Source organism: Ailuropoda melanoleuca, chromosome 15 (genome assembly GCF_002007445.2).
Source record: "Ailuropoda melanoleuca isolate Jingjing chromosome 15, ASM200744v2, whole genome shotgun sequence".
NCBI lineage: Eukaryota > Metazoa > Chordata > Mammalia > Carnivora > Ursidae > Ailuropoda > Ailuropoda melanoleuca.
In genome coordinates this window covers 46,431,957-46,448,590 of record NC_048232.1, presented here as the reverse complement: position 1 = coordinate 46,448,590, position 16,634 = coordinate 46,431,957, and the positions used below count along the sequence as shown (strand labels likewise).

General features: G+C 46.2%; 1 protein-coding gene across 1 annotated transcript in view; it reads right to left on the bottom strand.

Annotated features, from left to right (window-relative positions):
• TPH2 (tryptophan hydroxylase 2) overlaps positions 1-16,634 on the bottom strand; it is a 105,177-nt gene that overhangs the window by 49,051 nt on the left and 39,492 nt on the right. The window contains exons 7-8 of the mRNA XM_019795719.2: positions 11,537-11,733; positions 6,611-6,746 (exon numbers count right to left, since the gene is read on the bottom strand). Of these exons, the coding sequence (XP_019651278.2) occupies positions 6,611-6,746; positions 11,537-11,733 (333 nt within the window). The remainder of the gene's footprint in view (positions 1-6,610; positions 6,747-11,536; positions 11,734-16,634) is intronic.

Sequence of the window (16,634 nt, the reverse complement as noted above, 5' to 3'; positions counted from 1 at the left end):
GATGTTGCTGCCTCTCTGGTCCACTCTCCTCCCTGGGGGAGGAGCACTTACTCACGGCAGACACGGACGACACGTCCATCCACATGGCAGCCCCTGGGGACGTGCACCAGTGCTCGGCAGAAGTTGCCAATCGCGCAGAACTTCATCTTAATGCAATGTTTTAAATATTAGTTCAAATGTGATTCAGAACAAGTCACAGAATGACACTCTGGTTAAAGTGGGGGCCATGAGCTTCCCTGCCTTTTAAGTGTGACAATATTTAGGGTTAGTTACCCAAAGGGAGGAAATATCCTTTTTTAGCACCATGTAAAGTGCAGTTTCTTTCCCCTCCTCTCTCCCTCTGGGCTTCGGTCCCTTCTTCCTTCTCTCGCTCTCTTTCTCTCGTTTGCGTAAGGGGGACATGGGGACAACTTGCACATTTCCTTTTGTTCCTCAGCTCCACAGTGAATAACCACTTCCTTAGTCTGAAACTATCTATATCCCAAAAACAAAATAGAGGAGTAGGGCAGGTGGCCCCACACTGGGCGTGCTGGAAGAGCGGGCTCTCGGAGCCAAGTGACGTGCCCTCACAGCTTCCCTCGCTGCCTAAACTCTCACCAGCAAATCCCACCAGCTGCCTCTAATCCCAACAAAATCAGTCCAGGATTTTACCTGAAGACACTGAATGTGTAAAAATGCCTTATTCCTGGAAGGGTGTCCAGATAAGTCCCTGAAATCAGAGTAAAGCTACTGGGGAGAGTGGAAGGCACTCCCCAGCACTGGGCTGCAGCCTTTCAGAAAGAGGTCCCACCACCACAGCGCACATGCCCAGGATTTCAAATGAACCCACAGCATTCACTCCCCTAGACTCCCCCACTCCACGGATCTCAGATGGGGTCTGGGCCTTTGAGTGGACCTTGAACCTGACATCTCTCAGTAGCAGAGCTGTTTATGGCTTCGGCCCACAGACGATTCAGTTTTCACCTTATATGCCAGGATTGGGGATCCACTGCAACTGCAGTCTGACCTCCTTGCTCCTGCATCGCCTTTGTTAACTGGCTCTGAGTTCATTACAGTCTTAGGAAGGAGACTGACATGTGAACAAATAATTGCCAGTGTTGTTAGTGCTAAATTAGAAGGCAGAGTATTACAGGAACGTCCAGCTCTGCCTAGAAAAAATCCACAGAGAAGTAGTGACTGAGTTTAATCCTAGGGAATTAAGACGATTTTACTAGAATCATTCCAGGCAGAACGAACCAGCCGTGCAAAGGGGCGGAGGCATGAACCAGCAGCATCACTGGAATGGTGAGAAGCCCAGTGTGGCTGGAGCATGAAGTTTCAGAGGAGGCGAGAGAGAAGCAGGAGATACGGTTTGATGAGATCACACTTTTCTCTCTCTATGCAACAAAGAACAACAGAAGTGAAACAAGGGAATGCTAGGCTGCCTTTGTGTTTCAGAAAGGAAACAGTCTACAGACTGCTTCTAGAAGAAAAGAAAGCAATAATTAGGGGTGTCTGGGTGGCTCAGTCGGTTAAGTGTCTGCCTTTGGCTCAGGTCATGATCTCAGGGTCCTGGGATCGAGCCCCATGTTGGGCTTCCTGCTCAGCAGGGAGTCTGTTTCTCCCTTTGCCCCTTCCCCTCCCAGTCCCCCTGCTCATGGGCTCTCTCTCCCATTCTCTCGCTCTCAAATAAATAAATAAAATCTTCAGGGGAAAAAAAAAAGAAAGCAATAATTGCCAGACAGAGCAACAATGCTAACATGACCTGGCAAATTTCTTCTAGAACAGTGGTTCTCGCTGGGGGCAATGCTGCCCCCCTCAGGAGACATCTGGCAGTATCTGCAGACATCTGCGGTTGTCACCTCTGGCTTGAGTGGAAGGGTGCTCTTGACATCTAGTGGATAAAGGCCAGGTATGCTCCCTAACACCCTACAATGCACAAGCCAGCCCCCCACAACAAAGGACGAGCTGAGACGCCCAAACTATCAATGCCGAGGAGGAGAAACCCTGTTCTAAAAGATTGGCCAGAGGGTGCACCAAGACACGGCCACTGTGGATATCCCCGAGACGCGGAAAGGAGACGTGGAGATGGTGGCCCTTCTCAAATGCCTGTCCTGCCACCACTCATGTGCCCAGGGGGATGCTCACACACCCAGGCTTCCTGGAACTCTGCATCTCTCCCTCTCATCCCTCAGAGTGGGAAGGACACTATTACTGGAATAACCTTGAATTTGACCCAATTGATTTACGTAAAGGAAATTTTTTACAAACTTCAATACTTGATTAGTGACAAAGTTGCATGTGATCACAGCAGATCAAAGCATGCCGCTATGCAACAGTAAAGTGCAGAATCACTGGCCTCGGGCACGGCATGGCAGTTGGGGGGGGGGGGAGGATAGCTCTGACTTCTAGCAAAATCGGTGACCTTTCAATATAGGTAGAAACACATGGAAAAGCAAGTCCTCCCACCAAGAAAACCAAGAGTCACTGATTCTCCACAACTTTCACTGCTGTCCTCCAGGCCAGAAAACTTTTCCAGGGGAACCAATCCGATCTGCCATCACTTTTTAAATTAAAGTCTCACTATCCGGCCGAGTTTAGAGAACACACAGTCTTCAAAATGTAAAATGTAAAAACAGGCCAAAGACAGGTTTAAAACCAAATATTTGTTGAAAACTGGGATATCAGGATACACTCTCCCCAGACTGAAAAGGAAAATAAAATTCTTTTTTTTGGATAATGTCTTTTCGCTGCTTTCACTCTCATTTCTACCCGCATCTTCAAGGGTTCACACCTCTGTCTCATTAGCGCTGCCTCCTCGACAACAGCCCAGCAACTGAAGGCGGTTATTTGGAAGCAGAGTACAAGCACCAAACACAGGAGCCAAGTTGAACTTCACAAATTGGAGACTCTGCCCTCTCCTTGGTTTTCAATTGAGGAAATGGGATTTCATTACAAAGACAATGCCTGGAAAAGTGCTTGGGCAGGAAACAGCACTCCCAGGTGGGATCCCATCCATTCAAGGCTGCAGCTGGGAAGGGACTAAGGACTTTGCAATACATCTGGATTAAAGGGATCTTCACAGAGAACTGTGTCTGCCTGCTGTATTTCTGGAAGGGTGCAGGGGAACTGGCAGCAGTGGTCACCTCTGGGGAGGTGAAGTGGATGTCAAGGGAGCAGAGGACGAAAAGGAGTCACTGTTCACAGTAGGCTTTGAATTCTGAATCATACATGTGTTACCTACTCATAAGATAATAATAATTTAAAAAAACGAATGAAAATTAGTTACACACACACACACACAAAACAAATGAATGACATAAAACCCACTCCCCCAAAAAAGAGTCTGTTAAAAAAACCCAAGTTAGTGAAGCCCATGCTTCCAAACCCTGACTTAAGCCTCCTCTTGTCTGGGTAGTCATGGGAGTCAGGGAAGAAGAAAACACTCACATCTGTGGTGGGAGCTTTAAATTCACTTCTGAACTCCCAAGACTTATTTGCAACTATCAGGGCCTTCTCCAGGAGGTCTCACCCATGAGCACCCCAAAGACAACAAGTCCCAAACACAAATCCTCCTCTTCTCTCCCTCCTTCCTTCCCTCTTCCCTCCAAGCCTGATCCAGCTCCAGTATTCTCATTCATTATTAGAAAAAAACTATCCATTCAGCTTCCCAATCTAAAAACCTTAGTGCTACCTTGAGGACCCTCTCCTCACCTTCATTATGTCACCAAATATTGTTAATTCCATCACGATGGTGTTTTGCAAATAGATGACCTCTTGTCCTATCCCACTGACCTTTTCTAGTTCAAGAAATTATAAACTACATTCCTTCACTGGAATGGGAGCTCCTGCTGGTTTTCCAGCTAGTTCGTTCTTTACACTTCCCCAGCCCCCACCCCCATCATCTTTCTCAAACACAATTATCTGATCATGCTTCAAAACCTTGGCTAGCTCCCTATTGCCTACAGAATTTAGCCCAAATGTCCTAGTTCAACAAATGATCATTTACGCTGCGGCCTGAAAAAAAATCCCATCCCTAACACATACCCTATGCTCTGGCCATTCTGGTGTAAAAGCCTTGTTCATTTATGCCTCTTGTGAGCCTCCACAACTTTGCACTTGCTGTTTCCTTGACTTGAAAGCTTCCCCCCACCCCGCCCTGCCTTGGACAAAAACAATTTCCTATTCCCCCTTCTAGACCCCCATTCAGTGTATACCCTCTCTGACAAGCCTTTCAGGACTGCTCCCTCCTCTGTACTCCTCTAACACTTTGTACACACCCTCATCATCGCCCCAAGCACACTCTTCCATAATTATTTATGTTTCTATCTCCCCTGCCAGAATGTGAGCTGCTTTAAGAAGCAGCTGCTATATTTTATTCATCTTTGAATCCACTGCACCTCCCTGCTAACACTGCACATAAATGTTTGCTGAATGAATTGGCTGAAAGTACTTTGGTAAAAATATAACACATTATCCCAAAATTTTATAGACCTCTGTGGCTAAAATCTCATTTCTTTGCCCTCTCTCTCTGCATACCTATTGGTACGCTATCACAGGCCTCAGGGGGGCCAGTTATTCAAAAGGAACTAACAAAGTGCCTGCTATTTGTAAACAGGGCCATTTGTAAACCCTCTGGGCTAGATTTAGAGATTGCCTTTCTAACTCTGACAATGCTCCTTTGAGTACTCACTCCCCTATAAGAAGCATTTCTTTTCCAAATGTCTTGAGTCCTATAAGTAACCTTTGTTTACCCTGAAAACACTTTCAGGGAAGCTGAAAGGAGCTTAAAAAAAAAAAAAAAAAAAGCAATGTAGTGACCCTGCCAGGACCGACCTGGTGGTCAGTGAGCCTCGTGCAGCCTAAGAGGAGGAGGGGAGCCTCAGAGACTCAGCTCAAATCCCTGCCTACTTCCACCACCAGCAGCTACTCAACTGCTCGAACCTCCAAGGATTCTCTGCTCCCCAGTGAAGATCATCCAGTCCATCAACCACAAGATTAGTCTAGTAAGCATTACAAGTGAAGTGATAACCCCAGTGTCCTGAAGAACAGTGGTTAACAAATTTCGGTAAGATTAGGGGTAGACACTCATTCAAATGGAGCCCAAGGGGACAGACACCCAATGACAACTCCCAGCCTCGGGGTCTTTGGCTCTGATCTCTTTTCCCTCCACTGGAATGTTCTACCAGGAGATGATTGCATTTAGGTCTCTGCTTACATGCGACCTCCCAAGAGGCTTCCCTGATGACTCAGCCCAGAAGAGCACTGTCCATTATTGGTCATCTCCTCAACCTGCTTTATTTGTCTTTCCAGCACTTTGAGCACATCATAGCACTTGTACCTGATACCAGATTGCCTACGTGTTTGCATGCTGACCATTGTCCCCCACCCCCCTCATTCACCCCAGAGAGCAGGGACCTTGTCTTGTTCCAAGACAATCCAAGGACGTAGTAATCTACCCATAAATGTTTATTCATTTTTTTAAAAAAGCATACAAAGAAATATTCAAGTAGTTGACAGTTTTGGCAAAGAGGTAAGACCCAAGTTAAAATGTTAAAAGCTAGCAAGGCTAAATACATGTAATGGATGATGAGGGAACTAAATGGTAAATTTGTTGAGGAAGGAGTGATTGTGCATGGGGATGGCAAGAGAATGTTTCCCAGAGACGATGGGATTCATGTCTGCCTCGAAGGCACTGGGAAATTCAGTTAAGTTTAAGAAAACGGGCCAGTGTTTCACCCTGGGCGACTATACAATCCATGGGTGATAAGGCCAAATGATTAACACATGAGGGTTCACAGCTTACCCAACCCTTGGCCACCCACTGTCCGGGAGAGAAAGGATAAAAGCCCCAAAGGTCGATTCTCTCAAGGAAAGCTGACAGGGTCAAAGAAGAACCAGGAACCCCATATATATCTAGAGGTGGTGGGTAGGACTGGAGGAGTGTCCAAGAAACGAAGACAGGAGGAAGAGCACAGTACAAGGTCCTGAGTTCGGGGGGTGATGAAAAACACTAAGGGAGAACGATCAGTAATGAGCACGGCATGAGGACTGCATCGGTGTGGGCGCCTGAACACGCTTAACGAGAGAAGCCTTCTCGCGAGAGAGGTGCATGAGCGCCGGCTGTGTCAGCGTTGACTTAACCCCTTTGTGCCTGCATCTCCCCATCAGTAAAACTGGACATAATCATCTACACCCCGGGATTGCTATGGGGATTAGATGAGTTGATGAGAACAGCACCCGGCATGTCAGGAGTGTCCTTATTATTCAGATTTGGAACCCTGTTTCTTTTAACGCAACATTGACCTCATGGTCTCTATGGATCATGGCTTTTATACAAATTACACGTTTTAAGGACCAGTAGCATCAACGGCCTGGCCAACGCAAAAGGTTCAGTGTTGGGATAAGGGTAGAGAGACAAACTAAAGGGAGGCTACTGGAGGCCCTACAACCCCAGCTGAGGAATCCGATCTTTCAGGGAGCACTGGCTTCTTTAGGTGAGCACGGTGGCTCTCCCGATGAAATGACTGTGGAGGTAAAAGAGGGCCTGAGCAACTTCCAAGTAAAGTGAGCACGGACCACTTGAAAGAGTGGTCTCCAGCCGGCCTAGGAACGCAACGAGGGTACTCACGGCTCCGGAGTGTAGAGGGGGTCCGAGCCGTGCCGGACGTACTGGGTGCAGTGGAACACTCTGTAGGCCAGTCCCGCCAGAAAGTCTCTCGGACTCAGGTATCCCGCCACTGGCCTCACGGTGAAGCCTGATCTTTCTGAAATGCCAACAGAAAGAGCCAACTAAATATTGACTCGACAAGACTTGAGGTCCCAAGCAGGCCATCCTATTATTGATAAGGACGTGTTAGAAACAAAGTAATCAAGTTCTTAAAACTCTTGACAACTGAATGACATCTGCTGTTAATGGCCCTCACGTCTGTGGCTTCTGATTACTAAAGCATACTCCCTCCCGCCTGATGGTTTCCAGGGGAACAAGACATTCATTAAAGTGGAAAGAAAGGTGAAAAAAATGTTAAAGATTTAAATTCAGAAGCAGAATTAGCATAAGAAAGCTCAAATGCACAGGACAAGATTACATTTAAAGTGATGCTTACCACGGATTACCTGGTGTCTTTCTCCAAGACACACCCATTCTGTCTGTCTGTGTTCAGTCAACACACAGCTAATTCACCCCCGTCACTAGCCTTGTGGAATCAGTTCACTCTAGGGCTTTCTATTGTCAATACCCCCCACCTCCTTCATTCCGTATTGTTGTTTTCTGTGATGTTATGACAACAAGCATATTAATTACTGTCCTCGGAAGAGGTACACTAAAGCTCTGCATGCTCTATTGGCTTACGGGAGGAGGAGACAAAGTAAACAGAATACAAGGCAGTCTAGGCAGCTGCCCTATACCGCTACCCCAATCAGGCTGTGGTCAGCAATGTTCTCAGTTTAAGGGTTACCTAATGCTTGCTCATCGTGAAGGCCCAGGAAATTTACAACAGGAGAGCTACCTTTATCTCTGACACCAGCATCGTAAAGGCTCCCGTTCTGAAACACTTGTCTCGTTAGGAGAGCACCTCAGAATGGTTAGAATGATTTTAAAAGGCAGGAACCAATTAAGCTTACAAATCCCATCCGGGGATTTCTGGTATCTACGTGAAAAATATTCCTGTTCTCAGGCCTCCTCAGACCCATAATTCTAATGATATTATGTTCATTCTAAAAGCTTTTACTTTGGATTGTTCCCTACTGAATATCAAAAAGATAAGCGTATTTTCTTCTTTTTCTATTTTATGTCGATCAAACCAGTATATCCCACGTGTGGGACTTGAGTGGTGGTACACAGAGGAATGTTATTTGAAGTTATGTATCTTATTTTTATATAAATTTTTTAAAAATATGTAACTAACACATCAAGAACTTTGAATGTGTGGATATCATTGCTTTAAAAGTTTCCCTTTTAAAGAAATTAGGTATTTAAAAGGGAATCAGTTAAAAAATGATTAAATAAAATAATTTTATTTTATTTTATTTTTTTTTTAAAGATTTTATTTATTTACTCAACAGAGATAGAGACAGCCAGCGAGAGAGGGAACACAAGCAGGGGGAGTGGGAGAGGAAGAAGCAGGCTCACAGCGGAGGAGCCTGATGTGGGGCTCGATCCCATAACGCCGGGATCACGCCCTGAGCTGAAGGCAGACGCTTAACCGCTGTGCCACCCAGGCGCCCCTAAATAAAATAATTTTAAAAACACATACATTTACATCACGCTTGCTATGTGCCAATGAATGATGCAGACTGAGCTCCCAGTGTCCAGTTCACAGGGGCCTTGAAAAATAACAGCAAGAACAATAGCGGTAATAATTAAGACTCTGCTATGCTTAACATGTGTCAAAAAATAACTTTAGGGGCACCTGGTGGCTCAGTTGGTTGAGCCTCCAACTCGGTTTGGGCTCAGGTCATGAACTCACAGGTCATGAGACCTAGACCTGCCTCGGGCTCCATGCTCAGCAAGGAATCTGCTTGAGACTCTCTCCCTCTGCTCTTCCTCCGACTCCTGGCGTGCACTTGCTCTCTCTCAATAAATAAATAAAATATTTTTTAAAAGAAAGAAATAGGGGCACCTGGGTGGCTCAGTCAGTTAAACATCTGCCTTAGGCTCGGGTCATGATCCCAGGGTCTTGGGATGGAGCCTCCCGTTGGGCTCCCTGCTCAGCAGGAAGCCTGCTTCTCCCTTTCCCTCTGCCTGTTGCTCCCCCTGCTTGTGCTCTCTTTTTTCTCTCTCTGTCAAATAAATAAATAAAATCCTTAAAAGACAAAAAATTTAAAAAAGAAGTAAAAAAATTTTTTAAAGAAATGACTTTAGGGCTTCTAGATTTATCAGTATCAATTAGTATCCCTTTCCAACCACTTTGTGAGCTAGATAAAATAACTATCTCCATTTGCAGAGAAGAAACTGAGGCACAGAGCGGTTAAGAGAACTCATCTGAGGTCACACAGCCAAGAACTGGCAGAGTGGGGATTCAGCCAGGCATCCTGCAGCCAGAACCCGTGCTACACCATACGGCCTCCCGTAAAAATATTAAGTTGGGAGAGAGATGTGGCAAAAATTACGGGATGGTATTCTAATTACTGGGGTTTGGGAAACAACGCAGTAAAAAAGCAATTCCCATATATGAGCAATCAAGCCCATGGTAAATCTATAATATGCACATAACTGTGGGAAACAAAGAGGGACACGTTAGAGGCAAGGCCATTAGGGAGAACATAATCCAGTTAAGCAACAACATAAGGCATTAGTAATTAGGCACTAATTAAATGATACTGATTAGTGGTTCTCAGTCTTTTTCCCCATAGTAAGGAATATCCTGGATGATGTTCACACATGGGGCTCTCCCATCGCGCTGGGCGTGGTTCTCCGTGTGTCTGCTCTCAGACCACGCCTACCGCTCTCAGACCACGCCTACCGCTCTCAGACCACGCGTACCTCTTCCCGATACACCGGGATCTAGGATGAATCCGCGAGGGGAAGGGCGTGGTGACTGTCAGGATCAGGATTCAGAGAGGAGGCAGGCCTTGCCCTGAGTCTTAAAGAATAGGTAGAATTTGGTAGGTAGAAGAGGAGGATTTTTCTAGCAAGGGACAGAACCTGAGGAAAGGCGTGGAGAGCCAACAGTTGGAACGGGGGTTTGTACGGCGCAGTCGTCATCCTGCACAATCTCAGAAAGCCAGGTCGGGGCCTTGAATTGAGGCTGAGCAGCTCAGAACTGGATCATATAAACCAGAGATCAGCAAACCACGGCCCGTAGTCCAAACCCAGCTTGTCCCGTACACCCCATGAGCTAAGAATAATTTTTACATTTTTTTTTAATGGTCACATTTAGATGGTTATATATAAGTATCCACAGAAGAGCCTCCATTTTGCCTCCTGGCCCACAAAAATGGAAATATTCATTATCTGGCCTTTACACACACACACACACACACACACACACACACACACGAAAGTCCAACCCCCGTAAAATCAAAAGGGAGCCACTGGCTGCCTCTGAGCAGAGATGCCTGGAAGCAAGTGATGCTTTAGGAAGCTTCATCTGGAAGGAGAGGACGACAGGGGGAGGGGAGAAAATACAGGCATCCAGGTTGTAAAATGGGGACCTCAATTTGGGTGGTGGCAGTGGGTAGGCTCAGGATAGGTAGCAAAGCTAGAGGTGGCCATACCTGGAGACGGCAGCAAGCTAACAGCCTCCAAAGATGCCCATGGCCTCACACCCTGAACCTGTGACTATGCGGCAAAATGGGCTCTACAGGTGTGATTAAGCTAAGGATTTTCAGATGGGCCATCATGCCGGATTACTCAGGTGGGTCTGACATCATCACAAGGGTCCTTATAAAAGGGACACAGGGAAGGACGGAATCAGAGGAGATGTGACAACGGAAGCAAGAGGTTGGAGCCATGTAAGGAAAAGGCCAGGAGCCAAGGAATGCAGGTAGACTCCAGAAGCTGAAAAAGGCAGGGCAACAGAAGCCTCCAGAAGGAATGCAGCCCGGCCAAGTCCTTGATGTTAGACTTCTCATCTCCAGCACAGTAAGGTAATACATTCATCTTACTTTAAGTCACTAAGTTTGTGGTGTTGTCTTATAGCAGCAATAGGAAACTAATACAAAGATTGATGACATAGTGGGGAGGGTGGGGAGGAATTCAGAGGGCGGGTCCTGAGAGGTGGGCCCGAAGAGTCTAGAGAATAAAGCATCACCGATAGAAAGAGGGTAGGCAGGTGAGGAAGGGAGTTTCAGGAAAGAAGGAAGGCAGCAAGGCTTTTGCTTTTACAAATGCTGCACTTGAGACAGGAGGAGAGAAAAGACCGCAGAACACGGGACTCAAACCCAGGGAGGCTCAGAGGAGGGAGTGGGGCCACCCTGAAACCTGGCCTCCTCCCGCCACCCCTACAAACTTCCCCAGCTGCTGTCCCAGTAGAGCCAGTGAGGAGTGACCACACAAGGACATGAACTTGAGGTGACACTGTGTCTCATCTTGTTCCCTACTATATCAGCCATGAGCATAGCCCCTGGCACATCATGTATATATAAAAATATTTCTTTGATTAATTGACTGGTTTCCCCCAAAGGAAAGTCACTAGTGTTCAACATTATCCATGATATTTCTTCATGCAATGCATAATTTTTAACAAAGCAAGTAAAACGTCACCTTTGAGGTCATTCCATCCCCATGCAGCCCCCACAGAGTAGTTCCTGGATAGAAAGAGCCCAAAGCTGAATTTGCAAATATCCTTTGGGGTTTTCGGCCTAGAACAGACCACCACGAGAGACCCCACCAAGCCCCGGAGCAGTGTGAACAGCGGAGTCCCTTTCCCTGCCCACAGTCCCTGCTCTGCTTCCTGCAGGTGGCCCCGGGGAATCGCTGGCTCAGGGCTCCTCTCTTTAAATCAAAGGGAGCTTTTCCTTTTTTGTAAAAAGGGCCATTGCTGCACCGTGCATCCTTGGGAGGCAAGCAAGGCTGTTGGCCAGGAGGGCAAGAGACAGCCGTGTGAAGCCTTACCTTTCAGAAACACAGAGACGTCTTCGAGTTGAGGCACGTTGTCCTCCCTGTAGCCACAGTACTTGGTCAGCAGAGGGAAGTTTTTCAAATACTCCCGGCAAGCGTGAGTGGGATAGAGCCTGGAGAGCTCTCGGAACACGACGCCCCACGTCTTCGTCTCTTCTTCTGTGTACTCCACCCTGGGAATGGGCTGGCCGCTACGCAGGAGAGAGGACCAGTGAATGACGCCAGCTCCGGAACGGAGTTCAGTGTCTTCTCACGTCATACCTACCGCTAGTCAAGCTCTTATAAAGTGGGACACCTGAGTGTCTAAAAGGATCCCACTAAGAATTATTTTTTTAAATAAATGCTAACTTTCTAATTTTGTGTGTGTATTTGGACTTTCATATAAATGAGTTGATTAAGTTACATCTTCACACATCCTTATGGAAATTTGATAAGATTTATGTTCCTTCACGGAGATCAGTAACAAGTAAGAGTTGGAAGAAACTGGTTTAGATACAAAGCTATGCTCTGGAAGCCTTTTCTTCAGTCACCTAAGGGTGGTAATAAATGGATGTTGTCTCTAGAAAATGAAATCGCCTGTGGGTTCTCTTTGTCCCTTGTGGTGAAACCACCCCAATCTCCACGTGTAATTTTGAGATTTTTTGTTCAGTGAGTAAAACGCCTGGGAACGACTAAAAAAAAAAACTATGCTGAATTCTTGGGGTGCCTGGCTGGCTCAGTCAGTAGAGCTTGTGACTCTTGATCTCAGGGTTGTGAGTTTGAGCCCCACATTGGGTGTGGAGATTACGTGTAAATATAATCTTTAAAAAATATCTACTCAATTCTAAAGTGAGAAATTTGCACAATCCACAAGAGGGGCATTCATTACACACCATGCTGGGAGGTTCATACATTAAGCCTTCTCACTTTAGGAGAAGGGTCAGCAGACATTTTTGTAAGGGTCCAGAAAGTAAATATTTTAAGTTTTTGTGTGTCATTACGGTCTCTGTCAGAACTGTTCGATTCTGCCGTTATATCTCAGAGACAGCCAGACAACATGTAAACAAATGAACATAGTTGTATCCTAATCAAAGTTTCACTACGAAAACAGACAGTTGGCTAGAGTTGACCTACAAGCAGTAGTGTGCTGATGCCTAGGTCAGAATAGTGAGAGGTGGCTCAGGACTGGAACAGGCAAGGAGAGCCTCCTGGAGGAGGCTACGCCTCGTGGGCCAGGTAGGACCCGCAAGTTCCCAGACAGAAAGGTGATGGAGGAAATGCTGTTCTAACAGCCCCCAGCAGCCATGAGCAGGAAGCAGCTGGGGGACCAGAAGGAGGGCCGTATGGACATGTGCTTTTGCAAGCCATTGTTTGACAGACCAGAATCCGAATGTAGCCTCTGATTAAGATACCTATTTTAAAAGTGAAATTAGGGTTTTGAAAAACCTCTCAAGACGTCCTCAGCAACCCCCTGCAGCACTCCCCCACTGCCTACCGTGGCCGCCGTCCGAAGTTCTGCCCCTGCCGCCGGCAGACACACACAGACAACCCATGGAAGTCCAAAGACACGCACATAAAACTACCGCTGCCATCTACAGAAGCCGGCCAGGAATAGGCAGCCGCCACAGGAACCGAAGCTCGGGCAGCAACTGCCACTCAGGCTGCAACAGCTGCAGGGACCCTTCAACAAGCTGGGACCACCGGGAGTACCCCCACCCCCAACCCACCCCTCCCCGAACCCGCACCCTCCCCCACCATGGAGGCAGTAAAAAAAAGGAAGGAAAGAGGACAATAACAAGATTATTAGGCTAACGAACAGACCCCCCACCCCCAGCCATCTCTGTACTTCAGGGTGTTGTTGCCCAAATGCCTTCTGTTTAAACTTTAGGTCCCAATGTGGCTCCTCCTGCCCCAATTATTTTTACTTAGGGAAAAAAAAAATGAACTGCACTATATGAGGGATAAGGGAAAAACACACTTAAGAAAGAACAAGAAATAAGCATTTGCTTTCTCTAAGTACCAAGACTGGGGCTTGAGCAAACCAAATTAGAAAGCGATTGGCCTTGTTTAAATTTGGCTGTTGATAACAAATAAAAAATTACAACCTGGCAAATATTTGCTGAGAGGATCAAGGCTGCTAAGGCTTAGCATCTGTGATAAGTTTAGAATGAAAGCTTGAAATGGAAAGATAAAAATAGAAAGGATGCAAGGAAATAAATATATAAACGGTCTGCCTCCAGTTCCAGAAAATACAACGAAATCAATTTGATCAGGTAAGCCAATAAAGCTAATGAGAGCTGTGCACAAGTACGAGGTAGGAAGGCAATGAGGCTGAAACAGTAAATGAAATATTGAGAAGCCGTTTGAAAAGAATCAGTAGGTCAAACTTTTCCTTTCGATATGACTCTGCAAACCTTCGGCATTTCAAAGGGGAGCTGAATACAGCCGACAGCAAGCAACAGAAGGAAAACAAGTGTGAGCTAGAATGGGAACAAAGAGCTTTACAGATCTGTTACTTAATAACGAATGTCCAGCATCAGTCTGTCTGTCCTGCCTGGGTGGCTCACTAGCCTGCTGTCCGAGTTCTCGACTCAGGCGCATATGATTGCTACCCTGATGGCAGGTGAAGTCTAACTCTGATCATCTCCTGATTTCTCCTTCCACTCTAGCCCCGGGTCACTCTTTAAGGCAGATGTTTAAAAGTCAACCTCATCAGAAAGTGAATGCTAATTTTATTCATTTTATTTCTATTATTAATAGCCAAAATACCAAGATCCAAGAAAAAATAAGAAATTTCCTGTTTTTTCTCTGCAGCTAGTAAGATTACATAATAAAAACCCATCTTCGAGAGCTCACTATGGGCCAGATACTTTTCTAAGGTTTTTTAAGTGTGTGTGGTTTTTTGGGTTTTTTTTAATGAACTAATCCACTTGATTCTCACAGCAACTCTGTGAGGTAGACACTATGATTATCCCCATTTACACATGAGGAAATCGAGGCCCAGAGAGATTAAGCTATGTGCCTAAAATCATGGAGCCAGGCTTAAAACCCAGTCAGTCAGGCTCAAGACTGGTTGTAGTCTTAATTGATTGGTATACACCAATGAAATAAAAAGCTGGTAGACACCAGCTTATTTTCACATAGCAAACTGAAATAAGGCTTGTAGGTATGTGTATTTACACATAGAAAATCTCATATGCAATCACATGCAGTCATGGCACTCGTATGTATTTGTAGACCACATAAAGTACTTCCATATTTATTCACTTATTAAAGCTTCTCAGTAAGATAGCAGTTGGGGCACTGGGAATGCAGATATGTTTTTAAAACTTTGAAATTTGACATTTGGAAAAATAAAAATTGTGATCATGGGAAAAACAGAATGCACTGCCCTTCTTTGCCCTTGTCATGGATTAAGGTTTTTTTGTATGAACTGTAGATAAGAAGGATGAGAGGCGGGTGTCCTGATCTTTTAGGGCCTAGGATATATACCCATAATCATTTCACATCTATCTGTGGGTACACATTTTAATGTATATGTAATAGGTGTCATATTTCAGCGTCCTAAAACTCTGCTCTGGACCAAAATTAAAGTCACTTAAGTACTTCACATTGTAGAGAAAGCCCCCAGCACCTAGAGCTAGCCAGCTTATCGAGAGGCGGCAGAGGGCCACCTGGGTGGCTCAGTCGGTTAAGCAGCCAGCTCTTGATTTCAGCTTAGGCCATGATTTCATGGGTCATGAGATCGAGCCCTACGTCAGTCTCCGTGCTCAGCAGCGAGTCTCCTTGAGGATTCTCTCTCCACGTCCCTCTGTCCCTCTGCTTTTCCCCCTGCTCATGCATGCGCGCTTTCTCTCTCTCTCTCAAATAAATAAACAAACCTTTAAAAAACAAAAAAAAAGGCAGCAGAAATGGCCCTACCATTAAACAAGTTCTCTCAGGGGCACCTGGCTGGAACTTGTGACTCTTGTTCTCCGGGTTGTAAATTCAAGCCCCACACTGGGTGTAGCGATTACTTCAAAATAAAATCTTTAAAAAAAAATTGTCATACCACCCTTCCCACCCCATCCCCAAACCTTACCCACCAGTCTAACAGGAAATAAGAGAGGTGCAGGATTGCGGGGAAGGCCAGTGTTTGAGGGAGAGGGCAGGCTCTTTCCCCTCCCCCCAGTGAGGAGGGTAGGCTGCGCCATGACAATCATTTAGGAGGACTGCCCAGGAGAAGTGGGGCCTGGCATTGCGTTTCCCAGCTGGACCCTGGCTAAGAGGCAGGACTTCCCCCCCCCCCCCCCCCCCCCGCCGTGGCCACCAGAATGGACCAGCAGGGAGACATGAGGTTATGTGGAAACTAGGAGGGTAGTGCTCTATGAGAGAGAAGAGGGGACCTTGGACATGCGTCCTCTGACATTTGAGGTTCACATGAACATGGAGCCAAATGCCCAGCAAACTCTAGAGATTTCTGTGGAATCCAATGTGATGTGCCTGGGAGGAAAATGGGAGAAGCCTCACTGCATCTAGTCCTGCTCAGCTCTCAGGAGGCAGAAGGGGCTCCCATCACTCCTGCTTTGTGAGGGGTTCCCAAGCTCTAGTGTGCACAGCCTAGAGAAGGGGTTGGTGGCATGACCACTGCCAAGGCCACGGGGATGCAGGGTGTGTGTCTGTAGGGATGGAGGTGGAGGGAAGGGTGCTGGCTGAGAAACTATATATAACACTCTGCAGAGACCATTTCAACAGAGACCACCCCCTCAGAGAGAATCTGTCTAAGCCAGAGTGAATTTGGCCTGCAGTCTGCCCACGACTGATATTCTAACAACCTTGTAAAAAGCTCTCAGCCAGCTCCCTCCCTCCTCTCAGCTTCCAACTCCAGGGGAGCGAGGTCCTAGAAGAGAGAAGGAAAGGTGTCTCAGAACCAACACACACACACACACACACACACACACACACACACATTTTACGCACATACACACTCCCTCCAAATAACAGAGGGGGAAGGAGGATACACTTTGAATCAAATTTGAGGTTAATCTTTTTTTTTAATGAATGGGACTAGGCCTTAAATACCCAAATGAGACTATACTAATAATTGAAAATGACAGCAAATTAGATGTTGCTA